The 22,037-nt window shown below is 45.9% G+C and overlaps 2 protein-coding genes across 5 annotated transcripts in view; one reads left to right on the top strand and one right to left on the bottom strand.

Moving 5' to 3' along the window:
- INSYN2A (inhibitory synaptic factor 2A) overlaps positions 1-4,201 on the top strand; it is a 58,121-nt gene extending 53,920 nt beyond the window's left edge. For all 3 annotated transcript variants that reach the window (XM_032314020.1, XM_032314017.1, XM_032314018.1), the window contains one exon: positions 1,611-4,201. In XM_032314020.1, the coding sequence (XP_032169911.1) occupies positions 1,611-1,794 (184 nt within the window). In that variant the 3' untranslated portion in view covers positions 1,795-4,201. The remainder of the gene's footprint in view (positions 1-1,610) is intronic.
- The window catches only part of DOCK1 (dedicator of cytokinesis 1), a 491,527-nt gene that overhangs the window by 292,554 nt on the left and 176,936 nt on the right, over positions 1-22,037 (bottom strand). For both annotated transcript variants that reach the window (XM_032314015.1, XM_032314016.1), the window contains exons 26-27: positions 12,701-12,828; positions 10,891-10,986 (exon numbers count right to left, since the gene is read on the bottom strand). In XM_032314015.1, the coding sequence (XP_032169906.1) occupies positions 10,891-10,986; positions 12,701-12,828 (224 nt within the window). The remainder of the gene's footprint in view (positions 1-10,890; positions 10,987-12,700; positions 12,829-22,037) is intronic.

Below are 22,037 nucleotides of genomic sequence, written 5' to 3'. Positions count from 1 at the left end.
CTGCGCTCACGGTTCACAAGGGCAGCTGCATGCCCGCCCTGCCTGGGAACCATGCCTCCAGCATCACGTGCTCTAGATTAGCAAGGCATGAGCGCACGAGGTTTCATTCTGCCTCCTATAAACTGCAGCGTAACTCAAAAGGGCCATCTGAAATGAAGGGGAAAAAAAAAAAATTCTTGTTTTGGGAGCAGGGGTTAACTAGCCATAAACTTCTCTGACAATATTTTTAATTTTTCCAGTACTATTATAGTAGTCTTCGACGGTAAGAAAAATGGAACAGTGGATTTAAAACATAAAATGGTCCATTAGATGGGTCTTGAACTTGTTTTTAAAAGTCTGGATAATACAGCTTTGCTGTTTTGTCTTTCCAAAATGTCAAAATTTGGCTAGGATTAATGGTTCTCTAAATCAATAGGATTTCATGTTTATAAATGGTTTACGGCTCTACTGGATATAAAATGTTATGAGCTCATGTATTATCATCATTGCTGAGCCTTTACTGAAATCTACTGACATTTAGTTGGCCTCCAGACCAGATGTGGAAGGAGCCCAGGGCGGAATTCTCCAGAGGCCTGGCGCGATGCGATGCCCACGTTCAAAGAGTCAGGGTACATGGGCAGTGAGAAGGGAGGCAAGGCTCATCACCACTGGGGCCATCACAGAAGAGTGTCACTGGACCAGGGCGTCCGATCCCCAAGCCCCAGGGGAACCCTAGAAGTTAGTCCGTTAGAGGATCAACAATGGGCTTCCCAAAGCCATGAGGGGAAGGAAGGGCCCCAGGCAGGCCACAGTATTCTGTGGAGAAATTTCCTAAGAAAATAATTTCTTGAATCCTGCCCTTGTAACAGAAACATCGTCACTACTGCCAAAGGTACCTCATGGCTACACATCCGCACACTTCGGCTTAAGCAATGTAATCGCAATTTTGGGTTATTTTCACTGCCAGAAAAACTTCCCTTGATCACCACTCAGTGACACTCAATGGCACTGACCCCATAAACACTCCATTTCCCCCGAGGCTGGATATCGTGGTGCCTATCACGTTGGCAGGCAATGAGATTTCGTAAGGAGAACGGAAGCCAAGGTCATGTCATGCCACCAACTGAGGTGAGATCCACGGATTTCTCTGATCTTGTGAACAGGTGCACGAGCCCAGGGCTCTCACACCGCTGCTCTGTGTGAGCGGGGAAGGCCCCCCAACACTCACACTTCCGATTCCCTGTTCATTCCTTGAAGCACGTGTGTGGTCTACGGACAAGCCAGAAAAGGTTATTTGGATGACACCTTTCTCATTACAACACACACAGGCCATACTCTGACACCATTCATAAAACTGAGTGCATTCATCAAACTTCAAAGGCTCATCACAAAAGCAAGGAAGTGATTTTCGAAGAAAATGAACCTATTTGAGACAGCTCCCAGTGACACAGAGCTAAAATAGATCAGAACTGACTGCTCACTACAGAGCCATGAAATTACATAATAAACATTAACATAATGCAAACTGGCCATCACCCTGGTTACGACGTCATCACATTTTGTTGTCACTAAGGGGGATCTTTACATATGAAAGCTCAAGCACTAAGTTCTCTCCTCTCTCTTCTTCCCAGTGTGGAGCTGGACTTTAAGCAGCAAGAAGACAAGCTCCAGCCGGTTCTGAAGAAACTCCATCCTTTTGAGGAGACTCAGGTCGCACCTTCGCCTTACTCTCAGGAGCCCTACTCCGCGACTCCCAAGCAAAAATCCAAACCCGAATCTAAAAAGCACGGAAGATGGAAACTCTGGTTTCTTTAAAACTCATGGCGTGTGGAGTCTAAAGGCCGTCTTTAAAACCCAATGGAGTATGGTAAATCCTTTTCCAAAACAAACAGATCGAGTGAGCTGCGGCGGCCTCTCGGGCGCCTCCCACTTCCCACCCTGCTTACCGAAAAGGCCTTTGTCCCGACAGGTAGTGACCAGAGAAGCAAGGTAGTAGACGTCACACCTTGCGGGCTGTTCTCTGCCGTTCACGGATGTGGGATGTAAACTCTGAAATGAAGCTTATGTAGTCAAAGAGGGTAAGAAAAACGCTATGCCCCCACCCCCCCACCCCAGATCGGCAAGTGTTACATTATCAGCCTGCGAGACGGTGGGCTGTCACTCTGTACACAGCTAAAACTCATCATTATTTTCCAGCCTTTCCTTATTCTTTTTCTTTTTTCTTTTCTTTTCTTTTCTTTTTTTTTAATGAGAAGACAAAGCAAGCCTTATGTTTGCAAAAGACTTCATTTTTATGTTTAGTTTTACAAATAAGCAGGGGGCAAGTGCCATTTTCAGCACATCAAATTCTGGAGAAAGCACAATTTTTTTAAGTGGTCGGAGACCAGTAAATAATCTCTAAAATGTGACTATATGTATATTTGCCTTCACGTGCTGTAGCGCTAAGCCAAGTGACCCCATCTCAGTGCCACACTGACACCTCAGACTTAGCATTCTCTTCATCTCCAGACCTGCGACATGTTTACTGCTCATTTCCAAATGGCCAGCAGCCAGGAGTCCCCCAAAGTCTAGGACATGCCTTTACTCACTGAAGTTGACAGGGTCAGAGCTATTGGACACTAAGCTTTCTTAGATCTCATTTTTAATCTTTTGGTACCCAAAGGCCAAATGATAAATTCTGGCAAGAATTTGAAAATACACACAGCGATACACAATAGATAACGTCGTCACCAATAAATCATAGGTGTTCTCTGCCGCCGGGAAGTGTTTCTGTGGGTAAGTCTTTGAGACCTTGTTCATCACCAGAAACGCAGCCAGACTGTTTCTATACAATCCGTTCTGCTCTGTCACCACCGTGGAAGACCGGACCATCTCAAAGAGAAGCCGCGTGTTGAGTTTAGCTGCCGCCAGCAAACTTAATGTCACCTGCATCCAACCTATTAGTCAGTTGTACTCAATGACATACCTAGGGGAAAGCTGTGAATCAAATGTTTTTAGGTATTTTTTAAATAAACAGTGACACTTAGAGTTCTCTTTTGATTACACATTGCAATATAAATCTTAGTTCCTTTATTTTTCCACTCATTCTTTGCACCTTAGCAATTATCTTTTTATAGAAATCAAAAGCCCCTTGTCTACGAATGACTTGGTCTGTCCATTTTCTGCTCTTCATGATAGGAAGTAGGGAATCTTATTTTGCCTTTTTTTTGTACAAGTAAAACTTTGAATAGTTTGTGAACATACCAGAAAACCTAGTCTTCAAGTTTCTGTCCAAAAGTTTCACATCTAACCTCATGCTGACATGGACACGTCATTGATTAGATGCCAAAAGGATGTCTACCTGCATTTTTCCCATTGGAGCTATTTCTTGCCATGCGTCTTCCTCCTCGCTCAATATCAAATCTATTTTAGTTCTAAGTGTTTCGATTCTACAAGGACCTAGTGATCAGCCATCAGACCCAGAATTGATAAAATGAAGAGTGCATTCTGTAAGCATTCTTTGGGGGTTACTCACACTATCCTGCAGATGTATCCTTTAATTAAAAAGAAAAACACCCATCTTTTGTGGAAACACTATGTGAGCATAGAAATCCTTGAATCATCAGTAAAGAGAATTGAGAAATGGTTTTGAGCAAGGAAAAGGAGACATCGACCCCATACCATGAAGGAAGTGCGATTGTTTCATGTAGACAAAAATTTAAAAAAAAAATGTGTTTCATGTATTTTATACTGTTTTTAACTAAAAGTTATAAAAATGTTTGCAAGTTATATCCCCTTGTGTTTTAAGAATCCCGACGATCTTGGTGAATTGAAATAAGGGTGTTAGCAGCTTTCTAATTAGTGCTATAAATCTGTCTCAACAAGAGGGCATCCTAGTAAACAGAATGACATCACTGTTTAAAAGCAGTCTAGATCAAAGAAAAAAAAATTCAAAGTCAAAAAGGAAACTGAAGATAAACTAATTCCTATTTAAAACTAAAACTATCTTCAGAATAGAAAAAAAATTTTTCAAAATCATTTCATAGTTTAATTGCAATGTGTCATGATAAGACGCCTATTCTTCTCTTAGAAAGATTTAAGTAAAAACTTTGATACAAAACCAAGGTAAAAAGTACAGTGTTCCCTCATATGTACATGTATACATGGCATTACGTATAGAAGTTAAATTATTAAACTTGTCACTAAGTTCTTTATTAATTTTTAAATAAAAAATCAAAGGTCATGTTTTGTGTGGCTCTTAAACTTATTTCATTGTCTTGATAATTTGGGAAAATAGAAGTAATCTAAGAAAGTAATAATAAAGAAAGGATACTGGGGGTAAAAAGAACTCCGTGCACTGTTCAGGAGAGCAGATGATGGTCAGGCGGCTGCCGGCTCCCCTGGCCCGGCTGGAGAGGACAGGGCTGAAACGCAGCTCAGACTGTGCTTCCCAGACCCCGGGCCCCAGCAGGAGCATCAGCCACCAGGAGGACTGGGCACAGAGCCCCACACCGGCTCACAGCAGGATATGGCTAACTCGTCTCATTTATAAAGAACCTCAGAGAGACAAGTGAACGCATCAGTATTTCCAAGCCAAATCCTCTAACGGCTCCATGGAGACGGTGTCTCTCTAAATCAGCCACCAAACAGGTCCCCAGCCCCAGGGGATCGGTCGCCTCATTTTTGTCTGGGGGAGAAGGGAGGGTGAGTGAAAGATCCACACCCCAGCTGGGCTGAGCACCCCATCCCTCCAGCAGAGATCAACCCAATACTCATGCCCTATCCCAAGGGAGAGATCCGCCTGGAAGCCTGGGAGACACCCTTTCTGGCTGTCTGCACTAACAGAGTCCGCCTGCCAGGATGCTGGGACCACTGAGGCTGAGACAGAGGCTCTGCGGCCTCACACGCTCACCAGGGAAAAGAAGAGATGGGTGTAACCCGTGTGCAGGGTAGAGAGGAAGACCCAGGGTGCCAGCCTGGGGCATCTGGGGAAAAAAGACTCCAGGTCCCATTCCCTCCTCTGAGCCACCTACAGGTGTTGGCTCTACAAACTAGATAGGCAAAGGGCTTTCTGCCTCGTGGGTACTTTCCGAGTGACTGGTCTGTGACCACCTCCAAGGAGGGGGTCCCAGGGTCTCTGCATCTGCTCCTTGGATCTCAGGCCCACCCCCAATCACAGTGGAGTGTACATAGGGAGGAAATCAAGGCGTGGGCAAACCTTTCTAATTCGCAAAGGGTACAGGAAGTGGGCAGGGCTGCCGAGATGTCCGTTGCTGGGGAGACGGCGGTCACAGTCTATCCGCCAGCACTAGCTGCTTCAGACAGTACCCACGAGCCTGGCCGATGAAGCAGGGACTATGGTCGCCCGGCAGAACTGAGGTACGCAATCCTGGGTTACAACTCAGAAAAGAAATCAGAGTGCCGGCTTTGTGCCTCTGGAGAAGAGAGAACCAGGTCAGAAGCGTATCCATCCGTGCCGCCTTTACAAAGCCCACCACCACCCGACTGACCCTTCCAGAGCATTTTTATCAGCAAGTAAAATTTGACTTAATTACTAAGTAAGGTCATTCTGTCAGCACAGTGTCACCCAAAGATCACAGCATCTGCTTTCCCTACTGAAATACGTCCTTTTATCTAGAAAAACTCTCTCCCTGACACATCTGGCATGAGATACATGTGCGACCAATTTATTCACTGCAGGAGCTACAGGACTCCGAGAGCGCGTTCCATGTTGTGAATCGGCGTCAACGAGTCGTGCTGTCGCATGCAGCATATGTTTTGGCCGATTGAGAAGGGCATGTGAGGGCAGCATATCGCCTTCTAAGTAGCTCGATAATTCACTGAAGAAACCTTTGGGGTTTACTATGAATATGCAAGAACTGCCCAGACTATTTTCCTCAGGCAGTGACATGAGTTTTCTCCCTCTGCGGTGAATCCACAGTCAGGGACCAACCTTGAGAAAACACCAGAAATGTGAAAAAAGCAGAAAGAATTGCGGTACTGATACCAAGTAAAATGAATATATACAGAGCCATAGGAGCTCGCATGCACGTGCATGTCAGGCTATGCTTTTCTAAAAGCCACGAGTCTTCAAGGTAGATTTATTGGCAAACATACCGTTTAAAGACACATCTTATGACGCTCATATAGAAGAGGGAGACATTTCGAACTTTTATAACATATTACTTTCTTTTGCAAATGAAAATTAAGAACAGAATTTTTTAAAAAGCACAGTCATATCTCAACTCCTTTAGAGCAAACATCACAAAAATGAACGTTCATGCATGGGGACAAAATACATCTTGGTGAAAATACAGAGTCAGGAGTCTTGGTAAAAGGGCTCTCTTCACTGGGAGGCCAGTTCTAGAACACTCTTTTCCAAGTAAAGAAACATGTCAGCTCCTTAAAAGTTACCGAGGCCCAAAGAAAGCATCATCAATAGCGTCTCCCCCACCAGCGATGCAGACCTCACAATAAACCACACCCCGGCCCATCTGTGTCGCCCTCAGTTGGCGCTCGGGGCGGAGACAGAACGAATTCCATCACAGGAGTGTAGCGAACAGGTGTGCCAGTCACAAGACCAAGGAGACAACGCAGGCACCATTTCCCCCTTTCCTAAGGCCTCCTGGTGCATCTTGCAAGGAAATCAGTCCTTAGAAAAGGCCCACAGCTTCATTTTAGTGAATTAGCAATTGCCAGTCTTCTGGTGGGTATCCAGGCCATAGAAAAATCTTTAAAAGTCTTTCTCACTCGATTACACTTTTAAAGGACCATTAGCAGCATGTAAATCAGATCGCTGGGAAGCAGCAGCAGCACCCTAATACCACAGGAGGAGGCACAGCCCGCGGATGGCTCTGTTGGTCTTCCCTCAGCCCAGCTGTGTACAAGTGCTGCATCCCGGCAAAGACAGATGCGAGCGGGGAAGGGGCAGGAGGGCTACAGCTCACCCCGCAAAAGACAGGTCAGGCCGCCTGTCCACAAACAAGAACGCCTAATCCGGCCCGGCTCAGAACCATAGACCATGATGAGGAACACCTCCAAGACCCTGAGGGCCTCAGAAACTTCAAAAAGGGAATAAAAAAATAAAATCTGAAATTGGACGATACAAAACTAAGCATGTTACTCAATGATTCCACTGTTTGAGACCCCAGTGGAATAAAGATAAAATGGCATCTCCATTCTGTGGCAAGGTCATTACAAGGTTACCAGGTCAGGGCCTGTTTCAGGGATCTATAAGATCTACACTTCTGTACTTTGCCAGATGCAATTTTATTTGTTAAAAAAGTATGATACTTAGGAGTATGGCACATTTTTATCCTATGCATGAGATGCATTCCAATAGCTCACTCTCACACAGAATGCTGAAAGGTATAAAATGAACTAAAACAAACAATACACAATCAACTGTACAGTGTTTAGGAAACACCACAGACACAGATGAAAGAAAAGGCTCAGGGCACCTGAGGAGCTCAGTCGGTTAAGCGTCTGCCTTTGGCTCAGGTCATGATCTCAGGGTCCTGGGATTGAGCCCCCATTGGATCCCTGCTCAGTGGAGAGTCTGAATGTCCCTCTGCTCCTCCCCTGCCCCTGCTCTCTCTCTCTCAAATAAGTAATTTTAAAAAAATTTAAAAAGACTCACACTATATATCACAGATTCTCCCGTGATGGACAAGTCCCTCATTTCTCAATTCCATACATAAATAGGTGGGAAAACCAACAGCCCACAACAGCACTCCCAACTGACAACATTCTGATGGAAACAGAGGCCACATTCCGGGTATCATTGTTGACAGCATCGTGGAATAAATCATTACATGAAGCAGAACTATTCAACACTTTTTTAATCACTTTAATTTTTAAATCCACTTGCAGTGATGACTTGGAATCCTCAAGCTGACTCATCGTTACAGCATTTCCATTCCATTTATGCAACAATGAGTAGCGAACACATAGGGACAGAAATCCCATGTTAAACTGGAGTATTACAGCGTACCCACAACAGGTCTGGAAACCACTCTCTGCTCTTTTCTACTCTAGAAGGTCCATTGATTGAGTTTTTGGTCCATTCTGTCATGGATATTTCTCTCTCCACATCTTCGTCTAATCTAAACTCATAGAACAGTGACATTGAGAAGCTGACGCATCAATCTGCATCTGAGCAGATCGGGAAAGCAAGGTCAGGCACACAGAGTTAAGACAGCGTTTCCGTCTTCCCACTCTGTGGACATCACAAGGGCTCATGGTTCGTTGAGGACTTGAAGATTCTTCTGAAGAACTTATTTTCAAAGGTAATCATCCCTCGTGAAAACATCTTGATGCCGCTGTCGCTCAGTGAATAATGATCGCTTTTTCAGAATTTATTTTTTCTTTTGAGATTCTTTCCATGACGTCCTCATTTTACAAAAGAAATCTCTGGACTCCTTATACAGATGTTGAAGATGTTGGAATTGGGAGGAGTGAGCTTAGGGCCTACTTCCCCTTCCTGCTTCTAGAAATGTCTGTTGGAGAAAGTCAGGACGGTGGCGGATGGGCCTGGACATGGGTGGTTGGCCCTGCACCCCTGTTCCCAGACGGGGCCTTGAACCCCTGCCAACTGGTCCACAGGAACAGGTCCCCAGCTGGGGTGAGACTGAGTGTGGGTTCTCACTGTCATCCCTCCTTCTTCAAACATGCATGGGCTCTTCGTCAGGAACTCCTTAGGGGTCTTCTGAGCCCTTAGATAAAGGGGCACCGAACCCTCCCTTGAACCTCCAGGAGATCCTAGTGTCCTAGTGTTTGGCCCATGGAAATGACTTAAAGGTGCTAAATGGAAAGACGCGCACTTGTTTCACTGGACAGCTGCCTCCTTACCTAGGATGAAGACCCGGGAGCGATTCACAGTCCCACTTGACGCCTCCCGGATGCCACTGAGATGAGTGCCCCAAGTATCAATCTTGCAGAAAAGACTAGGAGAACCAGTGCCAGCACCAAGCCAGAGTGCCAAATCACAATTCCCATGCCAGCTATGACATCTAGACCCATTTCTTAGGTCTCTGTAGGACACTTTCTGCAGTCCCATAAGCACAGTCAAGTTGAGAGTTAAAAGAGAACGCTCCCACTCCTCACATGGCAGCCAGCACAGACGCTGCGTGTCGGTAACGTGCTGCTGCTATGATCACCGCGAGGGCCATCATGGCCGAGATGAGAACTTTCCCAAGGCAACCAAGACCACACGGTCTGAGAGAAGACATCACACTCCACGTGCTCTGTTCAACCTTTGCTAGATCCATTGATTCAAATCACCTTGCGACCTGTCCACATTCTAGGCGCCGCCCGAACGTGTCGTCCTTGAGTCCAGAAAACCGTGAGCTCCTCTCGTCATTCTCATCCCAGCCTAACTGCCGGCCGGCAGAGGACGGCCCGAGTGAACACCCTGCGAGGGTCAGGGCCCACGCCCCGGAACTATCTCCGCAGCTCACTGGCCCGAAAATTGGCCACCACCCCCATCTGCCCATCACTTACTCCCTGCCCCCCACAGTGCCATGTCACCCCCACCTCTGTACTCCAACTCATTCCGACAGTTCCGCCAGATGAACTTGGCTCAACTTCAAACCACACATCACCCATCCCACCACAGGGCCCCTCAGAGGTCCACAACGTGAGAGTGTTCCAAGGACACCCATGGCACAACCCCAGGAAGGCGTGAAGACCCGCCCTTGGGGGTGACCCTGCAGTGACCTCACATCTTACTCCACGGGGCTCCATCACCAACCACCTATTCAAAGGTGTTACAATTGCAGAAAAAAACCACGATAAGGTAGACAAATCTACTACTGCAGAATAGTGGAAAAGTCCACTGCAAATAAAGCCAACTTACAGGGAAATATTTGATTTCCTTATTTATAAATGTGATCGTCCAAACCTAAATGAGACATACCTTAAAAAGGAAAATCTGAACACAACACATGTTGAAATTCTGAAGCATAAAGTAGGTTATTTCACTGGATGGAAACATACTAAGGCAGCAGTTGTCCCACTTCTGTGCTACCCATCTGTGATTTCACCAAAACCACATCCTTTACTCCTGCCAGCCACAGAAACCAAACAGTCCAATGCTACCTGTGTTCCTGCCTTGCTGCCTGAACAGTCCTATATGTCCCCTTACTCAACCCCCTCCCAGGATGAGCAGAGAGAACTATGGTCACACAAGGAAGACCAATGTATCTGGTCCGGTGTCCACTGAAAACTCTGTAACTGGATGTGTTGCTCTCGGATTTGAAAAAAAAAAATTTCTTTTTGAAATGCCATCAACCAAATTTAGTGAAATGGTAACGGGTACTAGAAATGAGGGGAAATAAAAGGACCTATGTGTGCATCTTTTCCCTAAGAAACCAAACTTAAAAGTAATGGTTGGGAAGGAGAATGGTAAATTGGGGGGGGGGGGGGGGACCATAATACAAAGCTTGAAAAACTGGCTAAATGATTAGTAAAACTTTCTGTTGAAGTGAAGCATCTACAATATCTGAGAGCAGACAATAAAATAGCTGGTTTGGAGCACCTCAATTACTTTTTAAGGTCCTTCATAAAAGGTCCTTAATAAAATTTTATTAATGGCTCCTTAAATGTACATACATAGAAAGAAACAGCCAGAAGAATAAATACTTAAACAAAATACATATCCTTCGCTAGAAGTAAATTACGAGTCAACTAGAATCAGAAATTTCTGTCTCCAAAATGTTAGGTTACTGACCCTTCAACTCTGACACTTGGTTCCAGAACCATGGAAAATCAACCTATTTTATAGATCAGACTATAAATAAATGTATGTCAGCTGCTTGCTACAATGCAGTAAAATAAAGGCAGCCGGAAGAGGAGGTGGATGACAGTGACATGCCTGAGAAAGACGGCCTTGGCCATCACTGCACACCCAAGCACACTTCACTGAGCACTTACGATGAGCTCGGAATCCCGCCCCATGGAAATGACGGTTCGGTTCACTGTCCGGAGAAGCTTCTCCATGATTATCTGGACATGCCTCTGAGTTGGCCCCTAGAGGAAGACACACCAGTAAAAACCAACACCCAAGACAATCATTAGCATGCAAGCCCTGGCGATTGTCACTGAATCCATTTATCCTGGAAAAAGTAAATCAATTATAACCCTTAACAAGATGAAGAATGGCCCTTGTCAAAGGCAAAAGCCTTCACAAAGAAAACACAAGGCATCTTATTAATTATAGACCATTAATGGTAATTTGTTATATAATCATAGTAATTTAATTTAAGCAAACCTTAAAAATAAAACCAATCTGTGTAAATAATATAATGCTTATGATCCCTAATTAGCCCACCAATTAGTTTTTTAGAGACACCTGTCCATCTGTAAATGGGAAGCAAGACTGAATAACCTGGGGAACGACCGCTGGGAACACAGCACCTGTATTCTAGCACACTATCTAAGACTCAGATGCCCCCAACTTTTTTCCATCAGTAAGAATTTGCCCTGTATTTTGTATGGGACAGGATTCTTGATTATTCTTCTTGAACTTGGAACTTGTTTACATATGTCCTCCAGGTGCTCACACACAAGGCCAGGAGAGGTTCAACCTCCACGATGAGGATGGGCCACACAGCTCCTGTACTCCCAACCTTCTCCCCTTCGAGAAAAGGGCAGGCCCTGGAATGGGGCCACCGGAGGCTGGCTGTTGGACGAAGGTGTCTACAACCTTGCAAAGCAGCTCCCTGGAGGAGCTGGCGGGGCCACCGTTGCTATGAAGTGATGTAATCTCACCTCTTCCTTCAACAGCACTAGCCAGGCTCTGGAGCATGAGCCCATGCAGGAAGGAAGTGGGCAGGACAGGTGCATGTGTGTGTTGACCAGGAAGGTATACAGAGGTCATGTGGGGGAGAGCAAAGATTAAGCCCTGCTGACCTTAAAAACCTGGCCCATCTGTCTCCTGCTGGAGGCACAGATGGATGGACAAGGACCTGTATGCCTTTCCAGACACACCCAGAGACTCAGTGAGTTCCTAAGTGTGTGCATGGGTGCACAGATGTGTACGCTGGAGGGGTTGGGGGGTATGTTGGGGACGGGAAGCCAGAGAGTCCGGTTTTCCACATGCACCTGCACCAACTTCTGATTAAGAAAAAAGCTCAGGGAACTAAGCATATAATTTACAAATTCAAAAGGAAACACCATTTAAAAAGAAAAAAAGTGCTATCTAAAAAAGCACAGGAGGAAATTACTTGTTAGGAGAGGAATGTGGGAACAGAGGCAGAGAGCCATTCTCAAAACTCTCAGAAGCATCAGTGACTTAAAAAACAAAAACAAAAAATAAAACAAAACAAAAAGAAACCCAAATCTCAGTGCCTGCATTATTCTAAACTAAGAAATGGCAAAAAGAATATAGATAACTAGCCTCCATTTGTTTATTTCTAATTTTTAATATCAAAGCCATTTTCTGACCTTAAAGATCAAAACACGTCTTGGGGAGGCATTCACCCAAGAAGTCACGGGAAAAACTTGAAAGATTTTTAACTTGGAAGAATACACATTTTCACGTTAGTATCACACTTTATAAATAAATACACACGATTAAAGGATAGCACTCAACGGAGAGAAAGGCTAACCCTTAAAAGTAAGGTCATTCCTTCTGAAATAAATTCAAAGCACCTTTGTGCAGCAAGGCAGAGGCTCACGTTGATGCTAAGGGACCCCTCCCGCCGGGCCCCCAGAGGGAGGGGCAAACCTAGCCATTACTCACCACGTCCTTCCTGTACAGAACCTCCAGGATGGTGCTGAGCAGCTGGCAACAGGCCTCCAGGTCTTCCTGTCTCTCCAGATGGTACTTGAGCTGATCCGTCATCATGGGAAGCAGGATCTCTCTGCAGTCTGCAGGGGACACCGGGCTGCCAGTCAGCAGGAGACCCACCAAGACACAACTCTATTTGCTAGAAGCTTGTTTTTCTAGGATGTTACATTGTTTCCAAGCATGTTACATTTACTTTCTTCCAAATGTGAAACTGACATCTGGAGGGGGTCAGATGGATGGATGGGAGGAAATCACTTATCTTGCTCTGTAAATACTTTACACACAAGCCCGTGTGCACACATCTATGTGTGGGACCTTGTAATTATACAAGAATAATCCACAAACATATATAAACACATTGACACATGCATCCCCTAGAGTTCAGAGAGATAAACACAAAAGCACCTGTTGGGAGTTCTGACTAGTTTTCTGTGCTGAGCTATAAATTCACTGATTTACAACTTTAAAAGAAATACTAGTTGCAACAAACATTATTTGAATGGCAGCTACTCTTGTTTTTTTTCCCAAGAGGACCAAAGCATGGTTTCCTTCTGCTCCCATATGCCTCGTAAATGCAGGTTTGAGCTCAGCCGGGTCATAACCAACTAAATTCTGCGCCTGATCTTTGCTCACTCAGGGACAGCTTTCTGCTAGGCTCCCACCTACAGACAGTTTGCAGAGGGCAGAGGACTCAGATTCTGAAGAGGCTGGCGGTTAAAGTTCTCCCTTCTGAACAAAGACCTCTTGAGCAGCTCACGTTAGCTGTCTGAGTCTGACATGGACACACGCACGAGCTAGTCACAGGCTTGGAATACAATGTACTCCTACAAGATTAAGTGCGAAGGACCGGGCCTAGTTAGTTGCTTAGGACAAGGGATTGGCTCTTAGGACATGAGAGATACAGATGAGGAGCCACAGGCTCTCTCTGGCTTCCAGACTCCTGTGCTAAGGTGCAGGCTCGCGAAAGGAGCTCTGGGGGGCAAGCACTGAGTGTGCAGATGAGGGTCAGGGAGGCCTCCTTCAGAGGGGCAATACCCTCACCTGCTGGCAAGAGGAATAATAACTTCTCACATGGGGCAGGCAACCGAAGAATGGGGAAACTGTACCCAAAGTCAGGGTGGCAGGTGCACAGAACACATTCTAGAGGAAGGGAGAAGAGGGACGGGATAAAAGGCCCGACAGGCAGCTGGAAACCAGCATGAACACGAAGGCAGAGGTGAAGCGAAGCTGAGAAATGGAACATGCTGGCGGGGAAGACATATGAGCAGATTTAAGGGCTAGAGACCCTCTGGGACAGAGCATGAGAAGGACAGTGGGGACAGAGGAGGCAGAGAAACCTGGTAGCTCCTGGGATCATCCAGGCAAGAAAAAGCAGAGCCCTGACCTCCTGGGGGAGGGGGGGTAAGTCTGAAAGAGGCTTTGAACAAGACCACTGAAGGCAGGCTGGACAGTGCTTGGTGAGGGAAGGTGGCAGATAAAGGAGTGTCCAACCCAGTGCCCAGCACCCTGGTCATACGCGTGTCATCCAAGAAGCCATGTGATGCCACCCAAGGGGAGGAAAGTGGGAAAACAAATCTATTGTAAAAAGAGAAGGGTTCAGTTTGTATAAGTTGAGTTTGAGTTGCCTGTTGGACACCCTGGTTGCCTCTACGAGGCAAATGAAGACAGGGTTCTAGATGTTATCTCTGGCTTAGAAATGAAGAATCATCAGCTTTTAGGCAGTAATGAAATCCTAGAAGACTATCAAAGGGAATAGGAAGAATGAGCAGGAAGCCCGGACCAGCCTCAGGAAGGAAGTACTAGAAGGAGGCGCAGGACACGAAGGAGGAAAGGGCAGGGACGCGGAGGAGCCAGAGACAAGTGACATCCCCAGAGAAGGAGAGTGGTCAACGTGGCCAAATACAGCAGCAAGAACAGGCGCATGTTCCAGAATAGGATGAGGCGGTTAGAGGCCCATGGGCCCCCTGAGGCAGCTTCCAGCAGTGGCTGAGCGGGGATGAAAAATGGGAATAAGGGGGGGCACCTGGGGGGCTCAGTCGTTTAGCATCTGCCTTCAGCTTCGGTCATGATCTCAGGGTCCTGGGACTGAGCACCGCATCAGTCTCCCTCCTCAGCGGGGAGCCTGTTTGTCCCTCTCCCTCTCCCCCTGCTGTGTTCCCTCTCTCGCTGTGTCTCTCTCTGTCAAATAAATAAAATTTTTATTTTAAAAAAATGACAATAAGAGATAAAGACACAGCTCCCAGGAGAACAGCTGTGTAATGAAGGGACACTGGGATGTAAGGACCAAGGAACATCCAGGTTCTCATTTGTTTTTTAGATAGAAGCAGAGCAAAAAATGTTCAGAAAATGAAAGAAAAATAAGGAAACAAACACAAGGAGATTAAAGACAAAATGTAATTACTAATGGTCTCTTCCAGTTGGGAAATCCCATTTAAATCCAGTATCATCCTCCCCCCACCATGAGCAAGTATCTTCTCGCCACGCAAGCTCTGCTGGTGAAACCAGCCCAGCCACTGCTGTTCCCTTTAAAATGCAGAGCACGAGACAGAAGATGGCAGAGCTCTGAAACATTAGATATACTTAGCTTGTTTTTAGGATTTTACATTTTAGGGCTTACGTTAATGACACATAAAAACATGTCTTGCACTATTGTTTCCTGAGGTTTTTTAGTAAGAAAAAACAAAGCCTGCAATGCTGAAATGGTTCTTGCAAGTACGTGAGACCCACTTAGCGAGACTTCCACAAGCACTACACGGTAATGTAGGCCCAAGGGTGCAGGTGCGAGCCACGAGAAGGAAGACAGAGCACACACCCTTCTGTTCCACCCACTTCAGGGAACCGCATGTGGGAAGCTCAGGCTAAGGTTTTTCCAAATCCCATACTAAGTCCCCTGAAAAGGACGAATAGCAGCTCCATTTTTCCAGAGAGTTCCGTCCAATGATTATATGATTTCACTTGTTGACAATTAGAGTAGTCAATACTTCATGCACAAGGGACTGCCACGCTCTGCATCTTCTGGACAGAGGCCCAGTTCACCCTGCTGGCTGTAACGTCGGGAAACACCGGAGGCCAGGGAACGGGACACGGAGCATGTGGAGAGACGCTATCCTCTGTGTTCACCAACGTCAGGGGCCCTCACAAGATTCCCTTATGTTCTCAGCCAACCCTCCCTGTGATGCCAATGGGGAAGTCAGACTCCCAGAGAGAGCATCTCCCCAAATACCACAGCCCTGTAAACTCACGAGGGAAGTGCTCCAAAGAGCCAAGGCCTACAGTCAGTGCAGGAGCAGGTGTCAGAGAGCGGCCGGAGACTAAGCCAGTCCAAGGGAAATGGCGCAAGAAAATGACCGATGGCAGTGAAGCCAGCCTGAAAATGCATCGGTTCCAAATGCTGACCCACCGAACACACGAATCACATAAGCACCCCACGCCCTGTCTTTCTTACAGAATCTCAACACTCATAAACAAGATCTACCCTCAGTAGCTCTTGACACGCTGACCTGAACCACAAGACCGCATCCAGTGTAACGACTACGCACCAACCTCCTTGAACCCAACAGGCTGGGAAGGTTTTCTGGCAAACCCGTCTGGGTCCAGCCCTGCTTGCATCCATCCTCATGGCCCTTGGTAAGACATCTCTAAGATGATGGTCTTCGTTCTCTTTTGCCAAAACACATCGCCTAGCTTTACCACCTCCACCAGGGGGCCAAGCTCCTTGGTCGCCCCTGTCCGCTGGTTCATCCCTACCACTGCCCCCATCTTGAAGGCAAGTCAGATTTCCAAGACATCTCAGAGGGAGAAGTTGGAGCCACAAAGCCCTGGACCCTCACAACATGATACAGGAGAATGAATGACTGTCAGCTAGGTCTAACAAGCACAGGAGGAACCCAACAGAGGTGGAAGGCCAGTCCAGGTCGGAAGGAGGACGGTGTCCGTGAGCAGTATCAGAAAACCAGAGGAGGCAGTTCTGGACTCAGAGACGGCAGCAATGTCCCTGTAGGCACCGAGACCGAGATGCCCTGGCCGAAATCCATCTCCTACCAACCATTTATCTGTCACGCTGGACCGGCAGTTGTTGACGTCCCCGTTCTCAGAGGTAATTGAGTGTGTTAGTGTCATTTGTCAGAATTACTCCAGGGTGAAGAAGTGACGGCTGCCCCATTCATCCTCGGCAGGAGATGCTGTCAGCCCTCTTCCGCTACACGGTGGGAACGCCCACCTTCTCCCCGAGCCAGGGGTCTGCTAGGGAGCTGCACCTGTTCGTTATCCAATTTTCTTGATGAGAAATGACAAAACTTTTTATAAACTTTGCTGCCATTTTGTCACAGGGAAAGACATTTCATTCTCTTAGTCCCCTGAGAACATAAAAACCATGATCCCAAGGGACCCAACCACAAGCTGGATGCTTCCAGTAACCATGGGAGAATGTAGCTCATCTGTCTTTTTTTTAAAAAAAAAAAAAAAAAAAAAGATTTTATTTATTTATTTGACAGAAGAAATCACAAGTAGGCAGAGAGGCAGGCAGAGAGAGAGAGGGAAGCAGGCTCCCCGCTGAGCAGAGAGCCCGATGCGGGGCTCAATCCCAGGACCCTGAGATCATGACCCGAGTCGAAGGCAGAGGCTTAACCCACTGAACCACCCAGGTGCCCCTCATCTGTCCTTTGTCACCCTCCTCACCCACAGCTGGTGGCGGGAAAGTGGGAAAAGGGGAGCAGCACCCTTCACTGGAAGGATGAGAGAAGCCAGAGTCGGCAGGACTTCATGAAAGCAGCCTGACACCCCGGTGTCAGGGATCACCATCTCCCAGCTCCAGAGACGGGCAGCCAAGGTGTGCAGGCTTTCCTCAAAGACCACACTGAACTCATCAGGCATCTCATGCAGGTCTCTGAGGACAGAGGGTCACAGGGTAGCAGCACAGAAATATGTGCCAGGCCCACAGGAAGAAAGGCAATGCCCCAGAGACCTGGAGAAGCCAAGGGGACCAAAGTTGGAGACTGGCCAATCAGCACATCTTGTTGGTGACCCGTGATCCGCAGGACCCAGCATGGCCCACGGACAGACTGGGGCAGAAGGGCCCCAGGCACCCGATGTGGGGACCACCGTAAATGACCACCGGTTCTACCATCCTTGCTGGGATGCAGTCTTAGTGAGAGCAGAGGGCTTCCTCTCACCCAAGAAAACTGGACCCCACACGTACACTAAGACCTGACTGTGCCTGTGTGTGCTGCCTGTTAGCAGGACAGCTGTTACCCATGTCCCTCGTTCTGGGTCTGTAAACACCAGCGTTCAGGTCCTGACTGGCGGGAAGGAAGGACCTGCGGTCAGAGCCACCGTGCCCAGTGCCCCGTCCTCGAAAGATTTCAGAGGGAAGACGGCACCATAACAAGATCTCTCCCCCATTTCCAGTGACCCGGTTTCACAGGATGGTGTCCAAGGCAGCCAGGACGGGAGTGTGCAAGTACGGACACACGTGTGAGAGCTGATGTGGGCGATCTGCCATTCCAGGTGATCTCATCAGATCAAGTGAGAGGTGTGCGGCAAAAAGCCGGTCTGCCTCCCCATGCCATCCCAGCTTCTCAGCCAACCCCAACAGGGCCCAAGGGACAGAGGATCCCCAAGCTCAACTATCCAAGGCGTCTCTTACTCCACATGTCAGTGACTTCCAGCTTCTTCCAGAAGTGGCGGGCACAAGGTCTAAGTGACTCACAAGTCTCAAATTGTACCATCAGGTCAAGACAAAAAATGCAGAGCACAAAGGAAAGTACACCACACACACTCAACACAAACACACATACATACATCTACCACACACACTGTCACACAGCACACCACACTCACACCACACACACTGCATACACTCCTACCACGAACACCACACATTCCTACCACACACCACACCACACACACTTCCTTCTACCACAAACACACATATAAACCACAGTCATATAACACATTTACACAACACACATACACCACATTCACTCACACCACACCACACATTCACACCACTTACTACACACACACCACGCATACTCACACACTACATGCACACACAGCAAACACATGTTCATGCGTGCAATGAAAAATTTTAAAGCCTCAGATGCAGTCTCTCACAGCCAAGAAAGAAGAATCTCCTGTCATATTCTGAACGTCCCAACTCGGTGTCCTAAATACCCTTCCTCATGAACACAGTGACATTTCTCTACCATGACTGATGCCAACAGCCCAATTAGGTTCAAGACAGATGGCCTGGGAAACTGACAATCCCCCTCAAAAGCAAACAAACAAACCTTTGAATTTTAACAGAGAACACATTTTAATCAACTGCCCACACATAACCATTGGAAAATAGCTACACTAAATATTTGACTGGAAGTCTAGGAACCTGGGTCACTCTTCAATTTTGGGAAAGGCTTTACTCTCATTAACATTCAGTTTACTCACACACATTAGGAAAAGATAAAACGCACCCTGCTTACTCTTTGCTTTGGATCTTGGGCAAGTTTCCTCTACTCTCAAAGCCTTAATTTTTTAATCTGCAAAATGGGGCTGCGTACGTATCTCTGAGGTTCACTGTGACAATCAGATGGTATATTGTGTGCATTTGGCAAATAGGGGTGTTCGATAAATGAGAGCTGCCCATAACAGGAACAAAACAGTATCATGGCGTAAAGTCAGCCTTTTCAACAAAAAGTACATAAAGGCGAATGCCTCAGAGCTACACTACCTAACAGAGTGCCTAACAGTGCACACTTGAAATACAGCTGGTGCCAAGGAATGAAATTCAAATTTAGTTAATTTTTAAATAATTAAAATATAAATGTAAAAAATGATACATTGCTCACCGGACACATTAGTATGGAGACTGGAACAACTTCAGGACGGGAATTTACTTTTCAGTAGTAAATTCTATGAAATGTTCAAAACACAGATTAAGTATCTGTGATGAAAAGTAAGCATCCACACTGAGACGTGCAATTGGTGTCAAAAACACACTGGCTTTCAGAGACGCAGTGTGGAAAAAAATGAATGGAAACCAGGTCATTAGTAATACTTAGATCAAAGTCATGTTGAGATGATATTTTAGATAAATCATTAAAATTAATTTCAGCGATTGCTTTGTTTTTTGTTTTGTTTTTTTTACTATAGCCTCTAGAAAGTCATAAATTGCATATGTGGCTCACACTGTATTTGTGTTGGACAGCCTGGTCTCCGAGGATGCTAGGAAGCAGATGTTCAAGACCTCCTGTGTGATTTCTCATTTTAATGAACTCGTGTTCATTACTGGAAGGAGAATGAAGGCCACCGCAGATCTCTCCTATCAGATCTCTCTTCACATGGATGTGACCACAGGGCTTGGAAGCGCCCGACAGTCTGAGTTAGGTAGAGATAGAAACCCCAGGGAAGGCAGAACTAGCTGACACAGTTCTCCTGATTTCCCCGCCAGACAAGGGAAATGCAGGAAGCCCGGTGGACCCAGACTCCACACAAATCGGTTGTGGGGATCAGAGGTCCCAGCCACCCTTCCAGAACCCCCCTCCCAGTGTGATCCGCTATGATTACAGACAGCAATAATTCAACATCTGTTCATCCTCAGCTGTGCAGGCTGAAGCCATGATGATTAATGCTCTGGTAATGGGCACAAAGTAAAAAATATTAATCTTTATAAAAGGTATTCAACAGGCATCATCAGCTTATAAATGTCCAAGTAGAATATCCGTCTATAACCCCATTACGGCTCTACATTAAAGCAAGATGCAAATACGAGAATGAATTTGTCCATTTAAAACATTCATTTTATGAACACTGAGTAATGCGCTGCTTAATTTTTAGTTTGGTCACATTAAACAAATGATCCATAAAGTGCATTTAATAACCTTGAGCCTGTTACATTGAACTGAGACCCAGATTAACACTTTTAATGAGAATTAAACAGTAGGAACTATATAAATTGGGGATGCTTGTTACTCATTTGTTATAGACACTCATCTTATTTTTCAACTACCTAAGAACTCTGTACTCACGATTCAGTTTATTCTAATCATTTTCTTCCTCAAGTCCTCAAACAACAGAAATGCAAGAAATGGAGTCAGCAATGGAAGCGATCACAGGAGACATCTACTTATGTCCAGATTGACAGATGGGGGTGCCAGGAGCCAGAGAGAAGGGACATCCAGGGATTGTGCCACTAAGCAGCTGACCCAGAATTAGGTGCCTGATTCTGAAGCCATAGCTCCTTAGATTAAATGACACATGCATGTAACCACATGTGGTTCTGGCTTCTTTAAAAGTCAGATGCAGATTACATTTTTCCAAGGATCATCTTAATGTAACAAGTCATAATCATTGGTAGTACCAAGAGAATCAATACAAACTGAGGAACCCTAGGTAAATCATTTTTCATTTTTGGATTCCCTCTTTCATTTTTCCTCTTTGTCTGTGAAATGAAGTAAATACAACTGTCCTGCACCATGTTTCTACTCCTACCATCCGGTTAACACCTTCATAAATAGTTTGGTCAGAAGCTCCTCAGTGCCACTCAGCTAAGTGCTGAAATTATCAGAAATAAGATAACCTGCATGTCAGTTTTGAGGTACCCAAAGTCATGGAATTTTAATTGAGAGGATGACATTAAAATTAGAAGAATCCACTGGGTGCCTGGGTGGCACAGTTGACTGAGCATCTGACTCTTGGCATCCGCTCCAATCATGATCTCAGGCTCGTGAGATCGAGCTCTATGTCAGCTCCATGCTCATGGAGTCTGCTTGAGATTCTCTTCTACCTCTCCCTCTGCTGCTCATGTACTCTCTCTGTGTCTGTCTGTCTCTCTCACTCAAATAAATAAAATCTTTAAAACACAAGACGTTAAATGAATCTTGGAAATCGGAAGGAGAATATGGTAGCATAGAGACTATATAGCAATGGGAAAAAAAGCTGATCAAAGGTATCTTCTGGATGAAGCCACTGAACCCAGCACAATACATGTCGTCTTTTTGGAAGAAAGAATGGAGAAGGAGATATTTCTTAACTGCTCGGTTAATAATAGGAATTAGACATTCGTTGGTATTATAGTAATAAATAATTTTTCAGAAGAAAGAAATGAACAAACAACCAATGGAGAAAAATCAGTAGAGTCCCATTTACAAGCAGATGAAAAGACTAGATGAAAAAATTAGAAACAGTCAGATAAGTCCTGGGGAATATTATGTGGGACATGCCAGTTGGGCCAGGAAACTAGTCGCTAGATGGATGGAAGTGCATTAAAGAGGTGGTTTAGTAAGTTCAGAAG

The sequence above is a fragment of the Mustela erminea genome, chromosome 14 (assembly GCF_009829155.1).
Source record: "Mustela erminea isolate mMusErm1 chromosome 14, mMusErm1.Pri, whole genome shotgun sequence".
NCBI lineage: Eukaryota > Metazoa > Chordata > Mammalia > Carnivora > Mustelidae > Mustela > Mustela erminea.
This window is presented reverse-complemented; position numbering and strand designations above follow the sequence as displayed.